The 16,318-nt window shown below is 45.5% G+C and overlaps 1 protein-coding gene across 4 annotated transcripts; it reads left to right on the top strand.

Moving 5' to 3' along the window:
- Positions 1-5,786: 5,786 nt before the first annotated feature.
- Positions 5,787-14,795, top strand: LOC135968605 (zinc finger protein 69-like). Of its 4 annotated transcripts, none has more exons than XM_065536100.2 (4): positions 5,787-6,369; positions 12,538-12,653; positions 12,860-12,920; positions 13,946-14,795. In XM_065536100.2, the coding sequence occupies exons 1-4, from the start codon at positions 5,987-5,989 to the stop codon at positions 14,385-14,387; spliced, it is 1,002 nt and encodes a 333-aa protein (XP_065392172.1). In that variant the 5' UTR covers positions 5,787-5,986; the 3' UTR covers positions 14,388-14,795. The 4 variants fall into 4 exon arrangements, 2 of the variants coding, with proteins under 2 accessions (XP_065392172.1, XP_065392173.1); XM_065536101.2 differs by having other exon boundaries at positions 14,114-14,795; XR_012428422.1 differs by lacking the exon at positions 12,538-12,653 and having other exon boundaries at positions 6,199-6,369.
- The last annotated feature ends 1,523 nt before the right edge of the window (positions 14,796-16,318 follow it).

Consider the following 16,318-nt stretch of genomic DNA (forward strand, 5'->3'; position numbering starts at 1 on the left):
GTACATTGATGATCTTCTCCTGGGACACCCCATGGCAATCGGATGCGCCAAGGGAACGGATGCCCTACTCCAGCACCTGGAGGACTGTGGGTATAAGGTGTCCAAGAAAAAAGCTCGGATCTGCCGACAGCAGGTACGTTACTTAGGATTCACTATCCAATAGGGGGAGCACAGCCTGAAATCAGAAAAAAAGCAGGTCATTTGCAGTCTACCAGAGCCTAAAACCAGAAGGCAGGTGAAAGAATTCTTAGGAGCTGTGGGGTTTTGCAGACTGTGGATCCCAAACTTTGCAGTATTAGCCAAGTCTTTGTACGAAGTCACCAAAGGTGGGGACCAAGAACCTTTTGAATGGGGATCCCAACAACAGCAAGCCTTTCATGAGCTAAAGGAAAAACTTACGTCAGCTCCAGCCCTGGGGCTACCTGATCTGACAAAGCCTTTTACGTTGTGTGTGTCAAAAAAAAAAAAAAAAAGGCAGTTGGAGTTTTAACCCAAACTGTGGGGCCCTGGTGGAGGCCTGTGGCCTACCTCTCTAAACAACTAGATGGGTTTTCTGAAGGATGGCCCCCGTGTTTGAGGGCCTTGGCAGCAACTGCCCTGCTAGTACAAGAAGCAGATAAGCTGACTCTTGGGCAAAACCTGAACATTAAGGCCCCCCATGCTGTGGTGACTTTAACAAATACTAAAGGACCTCATTGGCTAATGAATGCTAGACTCACCAAGTACCGAAGTTTGCTCTGTGAAAATCCCGGTATAACCATTGAAATTTGTAACACCCTGAACCTCGCCACCTTGCTCCCGGTATCAGAGAGCTCTGTCGAGCATGACTGTGTAGAAGTGTTGGACTCAGTTTACTCTAGCAGACCTGACTTCCGGGACCAGCCTTAAGCATCAGTAGACTGGGAACTATACATGGATGAGAGCAGCTTCATCAACCCACAAGGACAGAGATGTGCAGGGTATGCAGTGGTAACCCTGGACACTGTTGTTGGAGCCAGATTGTTGCCCCAGGGCTCTTCAGCCCAGAAAGCTGAACTCATTGCTTTAATTCAGGCCTTACAACTCAGTGAAGGTAAGACTAAACATTTACACTGACTCTCGGTGTGCCTTTTTAACCCTTCAAGTACATGAAGCATTATATATATATAAAAAGGGCCTATTGAACTCTGAGGGAAAGGACATAAAATATCAACAAGAAATCTTACAATTATTAGAAGCAGTATGGAAACCCCACAAGGTGGCAGTTATGCATTGCAGAGGACACCAGCAAGCTTCCACCTTGTTGGGTTTGAGGAATTCGTGCGCCAACTGGGAGACTCGAAAAGCAGCATCTGCCCCTTTCCGGGCATCAGTCACAGCCCCCCTGCTCCGTCAAGCACCTGATCTTGTACCTACTTATTCTAAAGAAGAAAAGAACTTTCTCCAGGCAGAAAGAGAACAGATGATGAAGGAAGAATGGATTCGGTTACCAGATAGAAAAGTAGCTGTGCCACAGCTCCTGGGAGCTGCAGTTGTACTGGCTGTGCATGAAATCACCCATCTAGGTCAGAAGTCACTTGAAAAGTTGTTAGGCTGGTATTTCTACATTTGCATTTGTCAGCCCTTGCCAAAACAGTGACACAGCGGTGTGTTACCTGCCGACAGCATAATGAGAGGCAAGGTCCAGCCGTTCCGCCCGGCATACAAGCTTATGGAGCAGCCCCCCTTGAAGATCTCCAGGTGGACTTGACAGAGATGCCAAAGTGTGGAGGTAACAAGTATTTACTAGTTCTTGTGTGTACCTACTCTGGGTGGGTGGAGGCTTATCCAACATGAACTGAGAAAGGTCGTGAAGTAACCCGTGTGCTTCTTCGAGATCTTATTCCTAGATTTGGACTGCCCTTATGGATCGGTTCAGATAACCGGCCAAAGTTTGTGGCTGACTTGCTACAGAAGACGGCAATGGTATTGAGGATCACATGGACACTGAATGCCGCCTACCGGACTCAGAGTTCGGGAAAGGTGGAGCGGATGAATCGGACTATCAAAAATAGTTTAAGGAAAGTATGTCAGGAAACAGGATTAAAATGGATACAGGCTCTCCCTATGGTATTATTTAAAATTAGATGTACTCCTGCTAAAAGAACAGGATATTCCCCTTATGAAATATTATATCATAGGCCCCCACCCATATTGCAGGGACTTCCAGGCACTCCCCGAGAGTTAGGTGAAATTGACTTACAGTGACAGCTACAGGCTTTAGGAAAAATTACACAAACAATCTCAGCCTAGGTAAATGAGAGATGCCCTGTTAGCTTATTCTCCCCAGTTCACCCTTTCTCCCCAGGTGATCGAGTGTGGATCAAGGACTGGAATGTAGCCTCTTTGTGCCCATGGTGGGAAGGACCCCAGACTGTTGTCCTGACCACTCCCACCGCTGTGAAGGTAGAGGGAATCCCAGCCTGGATCCACCACAGCTGTGTAAAACCTGCAGCGCCTGAAACCTGGGAGGCAAGACCAAACCTGGACAACCCTTGCAGAGTGACCCTGAAGAAGATGACAAGCCCTGCTCCAGTCATACCTGGAAGCTGACTGGTCCACGCACCTCCAAAGCATGAGAAAGCTCATTGTGAAATTCATTTTTCTTAAATTTTGGACTTATACAGTAAGGACTTCAACTGACCTTACTCAAACTAAGGACTGTTCCCAGTGTATTCATCAGGTCACTGAGGTAAGACAGCAAATTAAAACAATATTTCTGTTCTATAGTTATTATGAATGTATACGAATGTTAAAAGAAACTTGTTTGTATAATGGCACTCAGTACAAGGTATGTAGCACGGGAAATGACCAACCTGATGTGCGTTATTATCCATCTGAGCCCCCTGCAACCACCGTTTTTGAAATAAGATTAAGAACTGGCCTTTTCCTAAGTGATACAAGTAAAACAATAACTAGAACAGAAGAAAAAGGAATCCCCAAACAACTAACTTTAAGATTTGATGCTTGTGCAGCCATTAATAGTAACAAGCTAGGAACAGGATGTGGTTCTCTTAACTGGGAAAGGAGCCACAGAGTAGAAAATAAATATGTTTGTCATGAGTCAGAGGTTTGTGAAAATTGTGCCTTTTGGCCGTGTGTTATTTAGGCTACTTAGAAAAAGAACAAAAAGGACCCAGTTCATCTTCAGAAAGGGGAAGCCAACCCCTCCTGTGCTGCCGGTCACTGTAACCCACTAGAACTCATAATCACCCATCCCCTAGATCCCCGCCAACCCCTCCTGTGCCGCCGGTCACTGTAACCCACTGGAACTCATAATCACCCATCCCCTAGATCCCCGCCAACCCCTCCTGTGCCGCCGGTCACTGTAACCCACTAGAACTAATAATTACCCATCCTCTAGATCCCCGTTAGAAAAAGGGAGAACGTGTAACCCTAAGGATCCATAAGACAGGGTTAAACCCCCAAGTTGCCATTTTAGTCCAAGGTCCACAAGCGCTCTCCCAAACCAGTGTTTCAAACCTTTTATGATGAGCTGAATCTGCCAGCCCCAGAACTTCCGAAAAAGACAAAAAATTTGTTTCTTCAATTAGCAGAAAGTGTAGCTCATTCCCTTAATGTTACTTCTTGTTATGTATGTGGGGGAACCACTATTGGAGATCGATGGCCTCGGGAAACCTGAGAGCTGGTGCCCACGGATCCAGCTCCTGATATAATTCCAGTTCAGAAGGCCTAAGCTAGCAACTTCTGGGTCCTAAAAACGTCAATTATTGGACAATACTGTATAGCTAGAGAAGGAAAAGACTTCATCATCCCTGTAAGAAAGCTTAATTGTATAGGACAGAAGTTGTACAAACAGCACAACAAAGACAATTACTTAATGGGGCCTAAACCCCACTGAAAAGAACCCATTTAGTAAATTTTCTAAATTAAAAACTGCCTGGGCTCATCCAGAATCTCATCAGGACTGGACGGCTCCCGCTGGACTTTACTGGATATGTGGGCACAGAGCCTACATTCGGTTACCTAATAAATAGGCAAGTAGTGGTGTTATTGGCACTATTAAGTCGTCCTTTTTCTTACTACCTATAAAAATGGGTGAGCATCTAGGTTTCTCTGTCTATGCCTCCCGAAAAAAGAGAAGCACAGTTATAGAAAACTGAAAAGATGAGTGGCCCCCTGAAAGTATCCTACAGTATTATGGGTCTGCCACATGGGCACAAGATGGCTCATAGGGATACCGAACCCCCATCTACATGCTCAATAGGATCATACGGTTGCAGGCCTTCTTAGAAATAATTACTAATGAAACTGGCAGAGCTTTGACTGTTTTAGCTTGGCAGGAAATCCAAATGAGGAATGCTATCTATCAGAATAGACTGGCCTTAGACTACTTGCTAGCAGCTAAAGGAGTCTGTGGAAAATTTAACTTAACCAATTGCTGCCTACAAATAGATGATCAAGGACAGGTGGTTGAAAACATAGTCAGGGACATGACAAAGTTGGCACGTGTGCCTATACAGGTTTGGCACGAATTTGATCCTAGGTCTTTATTTAGAAAATAGTTTCCAGCTATAAGAAGATTTAAAACCCTCATTGTAAGTGTATTGCTACTAATAGGAACTTGCTTACTGCTCCCCTGTGTATTACCCTTACTTTTTCAAATGATAAATATGTTTTGTTGCTACCTTAGTTCATAGAAAACTTCAGCACACGTGTATTATATGCATCACGATCAGTCTATCTCGCAAAAAGACTCTAAAAGTAAAGAAAAAAGTGACAACTCCCACTAAAAGTGAAAATTCTCAAAAGGGGGACATAGGAAATGAGACCACCACTTCTCCTGTTGTCCCTCCCAGCTTCTCCCCTACCTCCCCTTTCTTTGTTTATAATATAGACAGGAAAAAAAGGAGAAAGCAAAAAGTTGAAAAGAAACAGAAGTAAAATAAATAGATAGACGACCTTGGTGCCACCCCTGGCCCTGGTGGTTAAAATAATAATAATAATAATAATAATAATAATAATATTAACCCCTGACCAAAACTACTTGTGTTATCTGTAAATTCTAGACATTGTATGAGAAAGCACTGTAAAACTTTCTGTTCTGTAAGCTGATGCATGTAGCCCCCAGTCACGTTCCTCACGCTTGCTTGATCTATTATGAGCCTTTCACATAGACCCCTTAGAGTTGTAAGCCCTTAAAAGGGCTAGGAATTTCTTCTTCGGGGAGCTCGGGCTCTTTAAGACGCGAGTCTGCGGACGCTGCTGGCCTAATAAAAAACTCTTCCTGGCCGGGCGCGGTGGCTCAAGCCTGTAATCCCAGCACTTTGGGAGGCTGAGACGGGCGGATCACGAGGTCAGGAGCTCGAGACCATCCTGGCTAACACGGTGAAACCCCGTCTCTACTAAAAAATACAAAAAACTAGCCGGGCGAGGTGGCGGGCGCCTGTAGTCCCAGCTACTTGGGAGGCTGAGGCAGGAGAATGGCGTGAACCCGGGAGGCGGAGCTTGCAGTGAGCTGAGATCCGGCCATTGCACTCCAGCCTGGGCGGCAGAGCGAGACTCCGTCTCAAAAAAATAAAAAAATAAAAAAAATAAAACTCTTCCTTCTTTAATCCGGTGTCTGAGTTTTATCTGCGGCTGGTCCTGCTACAACGTGTCACCTGGAGAAAGGGTTTATGAAGGTAGTAGTTTACTTAGGTTAGAAGCTTAAACTGACCCCAGGTAAGAACTTCTGGTGAAAATGAAGTCTGGGAGGAGTAAGCGGTTCCAAGTACGGGGGGGACGGGGGAGTATAAGGAAGTCTTATCCCCAGTTCCCGCCGTAGAGGACAGCTGCCTCTCCCTCCTGGTGAAGTCTTGCCTGGCCTGGCCTGGGTTTCCTTCCTGCTCTGAGGTAAAGGAATGACTCCATTGAACACTGAGTCTGGAATTCCCTGCACAGATTTCTGACAGATCGAGGAAGCTAACAGTGCCCCTTCTAACAATAAGTAGCAAGTTTGGCTGAAATGCAGATATCCAATGACCAGGGCGCAGGGAGTGAGCTGAGCCTTAAGAAGGCTGTAGCTAGGACCAATCAGCCGGGCTCTTCAGGGCTCCGTTACCCAGGGCTTCCCCTGTCATTCAGGGCCGGGGGGCGGAGCCTGGGACCCCATCCAATCAGGGGCCCTCGGGCGGGGTCCTGCCAACTGTCAATCCGGGGAAGGAGGAGGCGGCACTCGGAGTCTCAGTACTCCTTTGCTGCTGGGGTCCGTTGCGCTCGGCATCCAGTTCTGGGTGCACCGAGAGGCCCCAGGTGCCTCCGCCACGGCTCCTGTGACGCTGTCACCTGCGCTGTGACCTGCTCCGCAGTCATAAAGAGGACGCCGGGACACTCAGAATCAGGGAAATGGTAAATGTGTCCGGCCTGGCGTCCAGATACGTGGAAGAGGGGCTGGATGGAACTAACAGGCCTCCGCTCTGGCGACCCTGGCGATTGGGACCCACGTCCCCCATGGCGTGGCTCGGCCCTCGGTCCCCTCAGCCGCTGGGTGGGGTTGGGCCCGCAGCTGGGACCCCGGGCGTCCTGTCGCGTCCCTGCACGGCGACTGCGGCCCTGGCCCTAGAGCCCTCTCTGGGCAGCTCCGCGCCGGCAGCCCGGCGTCTCCCAAGATTGTGCGGGGACCACGGGAGGGTCATAACGGGGAATCCCGACTCGTATGTGTCCAGCCTTTCTTCTGTTAAAAATTAAACCGAGGCTCTGTTAACAGTTAAAGAGTTCGTTGGAGCACACAGCGATTCCTGAGTGAGAAACACTTGGTCATGGCTTGTGACTGAAGAAAAGGCTTTTATAAGTTGCATGAGGAGACAAACCGGATTAAATACTTGATTAGTTACAGTGATGCTGTCGCCTTATGGGGACCTGAAATAAAAGGATCAGATTCCAGTTTTTTAAAGTTTACTCAAGCGAGAAGCTGGGAATGGCCCATTTGGGAAAACACAGGATCCACGGAAATGGGCTCAGTGCTTCAAATTTAAAACTTTAAGTTCTTGCTTATGTAGGCAAAAGGCCAAGAAATTTAACAGGATTACAACGTTTTTTATACAAGGCTAGTTTGTGAGGCACAACAATTTAATTAGTTACAGTTTGGTCCGCCCCGCCCCTCATAGAGCTTCGCGTTTTTGTTTTTGTTTTTTTTTTTCTTTCTTTCTTTCTTTTTCTTTTTTTCTTTCTTTTTCTTTTTTTCTTTACAGCTGGGTAAAGCTGTGAAGAAAAGTCTTTTCTTTTATAATTTAAAAGAGTATATTTAACATTCCAGCCTAAGGCAAGGTGATACCAGCCTGGACAACATGGCGAGATCCCGACTGTACAAAAAATTTTAAAAATTAGTCGGGTATGGCCGGGCGCAGTCGCTCACGCCTGTAATCCCAGCACTTTGGGAGGCCGAGGCGGGCCGATCACGAGGTCAGGAGTTCGAGACCATCCTGGCCAGCATGGTGAAACCGCTTCTCTACTAAAATTACAAAATTTAGTTGGGTATGGTGGCACAAGCCTGTAGTCCCGGCTACTCGGGAGGCTGAGGCAGGAGAGTTGCTTGAACGCGGAAGGCGAAGGTTGCAGTGAGCCGAGATGGTGCCACTGCAGTCCAGCCTGGCAACAGAGCGAGACTCCGTCTCAAAAAATAAATAAATAAATAAATAAATAAATAAATAAATAGTCAGGTATAATGGCCGTGCCCGTAGTCCCAGCTAGTCTGGAGGCTGAGACAGGAGAATTGCTTGAGCTCAGGAGATGAAGGCTACATCAATGACAGTATTGAATTTACAGCTAATGGACAAGGTGAGGGAGAGGATGGAAGTTGGGTTAGTGTCAAGAATTAGGGAAGAGATTGTCAAATGTAGGGGAAAAGGGACTTGATTGGATATCAAGTTTGGAGGAATTTTCTCTCAACTCCCTTAGAAGGGTTTTTGCTACCACAGGGCTCTGCAGGAAAAGGCCAAAGCCTAGTCAAGAGGAAGGGGGCTCTGAGGAGCCTGATTCTAGTCTAATCAAGAGGGAGTTTTTCAGACCCCTTCCTCAGCCTTGTTCTTCCCAGGTATGACAGTAAATCCCTAAATTTCTGGTTTTCTCCTCACATTCAAAAACACCAACTTCCCCTCTCCAATTGACATCCTTATCAATTATGTGTTTCCCATGCTACATTTGAAACAGCTGCCATATTTTATCATTTTCCCACAGACCAATAAATGGCACTATTTAAAAATGTTATCAACACCTTTGAAAAGAAGGAAAACCTTTTTTTTTTTTTTTTTTTTTTTGAGACAGAGTCTCTGTTGCCCAGGCTGGAGTGCAGTGGCACGATCTTGGCTCACTGCAACCTCAGCCTCCTGGGTTCAAGCCATTCTCCTGCCCCAGCCTCCCAAGTAGATGGGATTACAGGCATACGCCACCATGTCCAGCTAATTTTAATATTTTTAGTAGAGACAGGGAAAGGAAAACATTTTTTAAAAAAATTTAGTGCAGGCACAGTGACTCACTCCTATAATCCCAGCACTTTGGGAGGCCCAGGTGGGAGGATTGCTTGAGCCAAGAAGCTCAAGACCAGAGTGGGCAGGGCAGCATAGCGAGACCTCATCTCTACTGAAAACAAACAAACAAAATAGCTGGGCATGGTGGCACATTCCTGTAGTCCCAGCTACTAAGGAGACTAAGGCGGGAGGATCCCCTGAGCCCCGAAGATCTGAGGCCGCAGTGAGCCACGAGGGCACCACTGCACTCCAGCCTGGGAGACAGGGTGAAACCTTGTCTCAAAAAAACGAAAACTTTAGGGCTTGGCGTGCAGGCTTACATCTGTAATCCCAGCATTTTGGAAGGCCGAAGTGGGAGGATCACTTGAGTCCAGGAGTTTAAGACAAGCCCAGCAACATAGAGAGACCTCATCTCTATGAAATAAATAAATAGGCCGGGCGCGGTGGCTCACGCCTCTAATTCCAGCACTTTGGGAGGCCGAGGTGGGCGGATCACGAGGTCAGGAGATCCAGACCATCCTGGCTAACACGGTGAAACCCTGTCTCTACTAAAAATACAAAAAAATTAGCCGGGTGTGGTGGCGGGCACCTGTAGTTCCAGCTGCTTGGGAGGCTGAGGCAGGAGAATGGCGTGAACCCGGGAGGCGGAGCTTGCAGTGAGCCGAGATCGCACCACTGCACTCCAGCCTGGGCGACAGAGTGAGACTCCGTCTCAAAAATAAATAAATAAATAAATAAAAATTTTAAAAGAAAAAAGTTATATTTTGTTTATGAATATTTTTTATGAGAGGAAACTATTCAGTAACTACCCAAAACTACATTGGGTAAAACCCATGCCTGAGTCTTGACATTGATCATCTTTTCATGTGCTTGTTGGCCATTTGTATATGTCTGGGAGAAATGTCATTAAAATCTATTGCCCGGCCAGGGGCAGCGGCTCATGCCTGTAATCTCAGCACTTTGGGAGGCTGAGGCGGGTGGATCATGAGGTCAGGAGTTCGAGACCAGCCTGGCCAACATAGTGAAACCCTGTCTCTACTAAAAGTACAAAAATTAGCTGAGCGTGGTGGTGCGCGCCTATAGTCCCAGCTACTCGGGAGGCTGAGGCAGGAGAATTGCTTGAACCTGGGAGGTGGAGGTTTCAGTGAGCCGAGATCGTGCGGTTGCCCTTATTTTAGTCAATTAGTTTTTTGTTTGATACAATAGTTTTTCTAGTTAATTACAATAAGAAAAACCTTAAAAGTTTTACTAGCTCAAGCATTTTAAGTGCACCATTGAGTTAGTTTGACAATTTTATGTAACTTCTCTAAGAAGAGTCATACTGCATTTTTCTTTTTCTGACTGGTCTTTTGCAGTTAGCATAGTATCATGAAGTTTCATGCCTGTTGTAGTATGGGACAGAATGTCATTTTATAAGAATAAATAATATCCCATTGTGTATATATATAAATTTTCATTATCCATTCATCCACTGATTGGCATTTAGGTTGATCTACCTGTTGGCTGTTGTGAACAACGGATTTCAATGTATTTTATTTTTTATAGAGATCGGATCTCGCTCTGTTGCCTAGGCTGGTCTCAAACTCCTGGGCTCAATTGATCTTCCTGCCTCAGCCTCCTAAAAGTGTTGGGGTTACAGGCATCAGCCACTATACCCAGCTGTTAATGATTTTCAAATATTTCTTTGAGATCCTACTTTCAATTCTTTTGAACTGAAAATATAATTCAACCCAAAAGTGGGTTGCTGGAACATTTGGTAATTTTGTTTTTAATTTTTGAGGTACCGCCATACTGTTTTTCATAGCTAAGCCATTTTACAATCCTTTGGACAGTGTACATAGGTGCCGGTTTGCCAGCATCCTCATCAAAGCTTTCCATTTGGCGTGTTTGATGTGTTTTTTATAGTTGAATTATGGAAGTTCTTTATATTTGCTGAATATTAAGACCATACCAGATATATGACTTACCATTATTTTCTCCAAATTGATGCGTTTTCTTTTCCCTTGTTGACAGTGTGTTCCCCTACACAAAAGTTCTTAATTTTCGTAAATCACATTGCCTTTTTGTTAAGACTGCCCCCCACAGAGTTTTTACCTCTAAACCTTGTCCCCATTCAGCCTTCAGCACTTCATCAATCACAATTTATGTTGTCCTACCCCAGTACTATTTCCCAAATGGTTTTGGTCATGGGTTTCTGTTTCAGTTAGTTATGACTCTCTTAATCAGTTGGGTCGGTGAGATCCCCTGCAAAATTCAGCTTTTGTTTGTTTTTGCATTCGCCTGTGCTGTTTGAATCAGAATCAAATCCACTTTCCAGATACTATCAAAGGTTAAACTTTGTGAATAAACATTTTCAAGGATATGTAGTCTCAGGACTGCTATTGTGAGCTTTTTGTCTGCACATGAATTAGTAGGACTCTGTTACGAAAGATGCTACACACCCACTGTACAGAGACATTAGGGGTACCCAGGAAGCACATCTTTCTCTCCGGATCCACCAAAAAGATACATTTTCCTATTCTTTTTTTTTAAGATGGAGTCTCACTCTGTTGTCCAGGCTTGAGTGCAGTGGCTCGATCTTGGCTCACTGCAACCTCTGCCTCCTGGGTTCAGTGATTCTCATGCCTCAGCCTCCCTGGCTGGGATTACAGGCACCCGCCACCACACCCGGCTAATTTTTGTATTTTTAGTAGAGAAGGGGTTTTGCCATGTTGGCCAGCCTGGTTTTGAACTCCTGACCTCAGGTGATCTGCCCGCCTTGGGCTCCCAAAGTGCTGGGATTACAGGCGTGAGCCACCATGCCTGGCCATACATTTGTTATTTTGGAATAATTTTAGATATATAGAAAAGTTGTAAAGATAACATCAAAGTTCCCATATACCCGTCACCCATTTTCTTCTAATGTGAGCATCTTACATAACCATGGTCCATTAAAACTAAGAAATTATCATTTATATATTACTATTAATGAAACTCCAGATTTTCAACAGTGTTTCCACTAATATCCTTTTTCTTTTCCAGGACCCAATCCAGTATACCCCCACTGTATTTAGTCCTCATGTCTCCTTGATCTGTTCTGTGACAATTTCTCAGTCATTCCTTGTTTTTTAAAAATCACTTTGACAGTTTTAAGAGTGCTGGTCAGGTATCCATAGAATGTTCCTCATTTTGGAATTTGTCTCATAATTAGACTGGAGTTAGGTGTTTTGCGCGAGAATGCCACAAAGGTGAAGTGTCCAGGCTCATCACTAGATACAGCTGGTGACAGTAACCTTGATCACTTGCTTAAAGCAGTGTTTTCAGGTTTCTCCACTTTAAAGTTACTATTTTTTCCCCTTTCCATACTCTGTTCTTTGGAAGTGAGTCACTAAGTCCAGTACAGGTTCAAGGGTGGAGGGCCAATTCAGCTCCATAGTTCTGAATGCTGGGAAGTCTAAGATCAAGGCGTGCTGGACGCGGTGGCTCACGCCTGTAATCCCAACACTTTGGGAGGCCAAGATGGGCAGATCACGAGATCAGGAGTTTGAGACCAGCCTGACCAACATGGTGAAACCCCGTCTCTACTAAAAATATAAAAATTAGCTGGGCATGGTGGCGCGCGCCTGCAATCCCAGCTACTCAGGAGGGTGAGGCAGGAGAACTGCTTGAACTCAGGAGGCAGAAGTTGCAGTGAGCCAAGATTGTGCCACTGCACTCCAGCCTAGGTGACAGAGTGAGACCCCATCTCAGAAAAAAAAAAGAGATCAAGGCACTGGCAGGTTCCATATCCAGAGGGTCCGTTCCTCATGAACTCCATCCTCTTGCTGTGTCCTCACGTGGCAGAAGGCTACATTTTCCTATTTTGCTGTTGCTTTACCCCATAGTTCCACTCTGGCATCAAAATTGCTGTTTGAGAGGAAGTGAGGGTAGACAGGAGAGTAAGAGGTCTGATGACAGAGGCAGGGAATACATGTTTGGAGTCCACAGCATCATGAGAATTTCTTAGGAATAGTCTAGGATCCCAGTGCTGTCAATCTCACCCATCCTCCTCTGCACCTGTGGGATGTTTCAGGATTCAGGATGTGGCTGTGAACTTCACCCAGGAGGAGTGGGCTTTGCTGGATCCTTCCCAGAAGAATCTCTACAGAGATGTGATGCAGGAAACTTTCAGGAAATTCATCTCTGTAGGTAGGGGTGACAATATTACCTCCCTCAGTGAATTAAGGAACACGTGTTTCTAGCTCATTAGTGCTATTCGGGGATTTGGAATATGGATAGGCAATCCTTCGATGAACAAATCAGGCATGGCTGCAGTGTCCCATAAACATGGAAGCTAATGATTTTTAAATAATCGTATACTAATTCAGGACTATTTTTCTGGGTCTACATTTTAGGGAAAAAATGGAAAGACCAGAATATTGAAGATCAGCACAAACATCCCAGGAGGACTCTAAGGTAATTTACACTCACAAGACAAAGAAATGTCTCTGAAGAAAATCTCAGACTGTCAGAAATTGTTAAAAAGAAGCCAACAAAAGAAATAAGCTCAGCATAAAATGTATTTATTCTTAGAAAATTTTCACTAAAAACATATTTCAATTGACATAGAGGTTTAATGTTCATAAGATAGTTTACTTGGAAATAGTATTAAGAAAGCTCGGGCTGGGCGCGGTGCCTCACGCCTGTAATCCCAGCACTTTGGGAGGCCAAGGTGGGCGGATCACCTGAGGTCCGGAGTTCAAGACCGGTCTGACCAACATGGAGAAATCCTGTTGCTAGTAAAAATACAAAATTAGCCAGGCATGGTGGCACATGCCTGTAATCCCAACTACTCGGGAGGTTGAGGCAGGAGAATCGCTTGAACCCAGGAGGCAGAGGTTGCAGTGAGCCAAGATTGTGCCACCATGGCACTCCACCCTGGGCAACAAGAGGAAAACTCCATCTCAAAAAAAAAAAAAAAAAAATGAAACCTCATGTAAATATTCTTTTTTTGATGATAGATATAGACAGGCCATCTTGTAGAATGTGTGATCCATTCATGTTTAAACAATTCAGACAGGGCAGAAAGCCTACACTTTGCAGGATAATGTTAAAAATGCAGCTGGATATGGTGGCTCATGCCTGTAATCCCAGCACTTTGGGAGACCAAGGCAAGAGGACCACTTGAGGTGAAGAGCCCAAGATCAACCTGGGAAACACAGCAAGACTCTATCTTTACCAAAAATAAAAAATTAGCTGGGTATGGTGGCACACAGCTGTAGTCCAGCTTTCTGGGGAGCCTGAGGTGGGAGGATCACTTGAGCCCAGGAGGTGAAGGCTGCAGTGTGTTATGATCACGCCACTGCACTCCAGCCTGGGTAACAGAGTGACACTTTGTACGAAAAAACCAAAAACATTAAAAATGCAAATGTAATACTTATTAACAAATATTAAATCACTTATAAACAGACCCTTAATTACGTGCTTGGCATTTTGCACAGAAATTTTATGGGAGAGAGCCTCTTTGAGAGTACAGAAGGTAGCCAGTGTGGAGAAACTTTCACCCAGGTTCCGGAAGACATGTTGAACAAGAAAACTGTTTCTGGAGTAAAATCATGTGAAAGCGGTACGTGTGGAAAAGTCTTCATGGGACATTCATCCCTTAACAGGCACATCAGAGCCGACACTGGACACCAACCATGTAAGTGTCAGAAATTTGGAGAGAAGCCATATAAGCATAAACAACGTGGGAAAGCCTTGAGCGACAGCCACTGCTTTCAAGCACATGAAAGGCCTCACGCTAGAGAGAAACCTTTTGATTGTAAGGAATGTGGAAAATCTTTCATTTCTCCTGCAAACATTCGAAGACATATGGTAATGCACAGCGGAGATGGACCTTGTAAATGTAAGTTTTGTGGGAAAGGCTTGGATTGTCTCAGTTGATACCTTATCCACGAAAGGACTCACACTGGAGAGAAACCATATGAATGTAAACAATGTGGTAAAGCCTTCAGTTGGCACGGTTCTGTTCGAATCCATGAAGGAACTCACACTGGGGAGAAGCCATGTGAATGCAAGGAGTGTGGGAAATCATTCAGTTTTTCCAGTTCTTTTCGCAGACATGAAAGGACATACACAGGAGAGAAGCTGCCTCAGAAATCATCTGACCATGTGTCCTGGTTTGCCAACGAGAATCCTTGATAGTACCTGTTGTCCCAACATAATTTTTCATAGCACCTCATCTTCTTGCCATGGTTATCCATGTCTGAACAATGAATATGTATGAGGACTTTCACACATAAGCAAAATTAGGTTTATTAAATGAAGTTTCCAGGAATGTTTAAATTTCAACACCTGATTTGCCTTATCACAAGTTATGGCTGTGCTAATTTCTCCAGGCAGTATTCATGGAATATTGAATTTATCGTTTTAAGGTGTGGAGCAATGAAGATGCCCAAGAGGCCGGGTTCACACCTGTAATCCCAACACTTTGGGAGGCTGAGGCTGGAGGATCACTTAAGTTCAGCAGTTTGAGATCAACCTGAACAACTGAATGAGACCCCATCTCTACCAAAAATAAAAAACTAGCCAGGCATGGTGGCACGCACCTGTAGTCCCACCTACTTAGGAGGCTGAGGTGGGAGGACTGCTTGAACCTGGAAGGTTGAGGCTGCAGTGAGCAGTGATCGCACCACTGCACTCCAGCTTGGATGACAGAGTGAGACCCCATCTCAAAAAAAGATGCCTAAAACATATATATATATATATATATATATATATATATTTTTTTTTTTTTTTTTTTTTTTTTTTTTTGAGACGGAGTCTTACTGTGTCCCAGGCTGGAGTGCAGTGGCATGATCTTGGCTCACTGCAACCTCTGCCTCCCGGTTCAAGCAATTCTCCTGCCTCAGCCTTTCTAGTAGCTGGGATTACAGGCGCGTGCCACCATTCCTGGCTAATTTTTGTATTTTTAGTAGAGACAGGGTTTCACCATGTTGGCCAGGCTGGTCTTGAACTCCTGACCCCATGATCTGCCGGCCTCAGCCTCTCAAAGTGCTGGGATTACAAGCATGAGCCACCGCACCCGGCCTGCCTAAGTCATAATTTCTATTACAGAATTTCTCATTTACAGCTTCCCCTGAGACCATCTTTCATTTCAGTTAACCCTGCTCCTTGGGGGTTATATGTGAGATAAAAGTGCCATGCTATATCATGTTCCCTGGTTCAGTCCTACACAGCGTGTCCTGAAAAATGGGTCTTCAGTCACTGTCAATGCACCAGGGATAGATATACATAGTACTGAGAGCCTCTAAATCTTTAATAAGTTCTGGCTTGGTTAGCTCTCTTACAAGGAAAACCTTGCAGCAGTCCATAGCAATGTGAGGAAGCCTTGGCCATGCCTCATCCTATTTCCCGCACCCTGAAAGACATCTGCCTCTCTCTCCTGGTGCAGTCATGCCTCTTGCCTGGTCTGGGCTCCCCTCCTGCTCTGAGGCAAGCGTCTCTCTCCATTGAACACTGAGTCTGAAATGCCCTGCATACACTTGTGATCCCGTGCAGAAGGAAGGAGCAGGGACAGCTCCTTGAATGAGGAAGCTAACAGTGCCTCTTCTAACAGTGAGGAGCAAGTCGCCTTGAAATGCAAATATCCGATAACCAGGGCGCAAGGAAGGCGCTCGCTTAGAGAGGCTGCTCGCTTAGAGACGCTGTGGCCGGAACAAGTCAGACAAGATCTGCAGGACCCGGTTACCCAGGGCTTTTGCTGTCACTCAGGACGGAGGAGGCGGGGCCTGGCGCCCCATCCAGTCAGGGGTGCTGGGGCGGGGCCCTGTCAGCAGTCCATCCGGGGAAGGGGGAGGGGACAGTCGCCCTTC

This window comes from Macaca fascicularis, chromosome 19 (assembly GCF_037993035.2).
Source record: "Macaca fascicularis isolate 582-1 chromosome 19, T2T-MFA8v1.1".
Classification (NCBI taxonomy): Eukaryota; Metazoa; Chordata; class Mammalia; order Primates; family Cercopithecidae; genus Macaca; species Macaca fascicularis.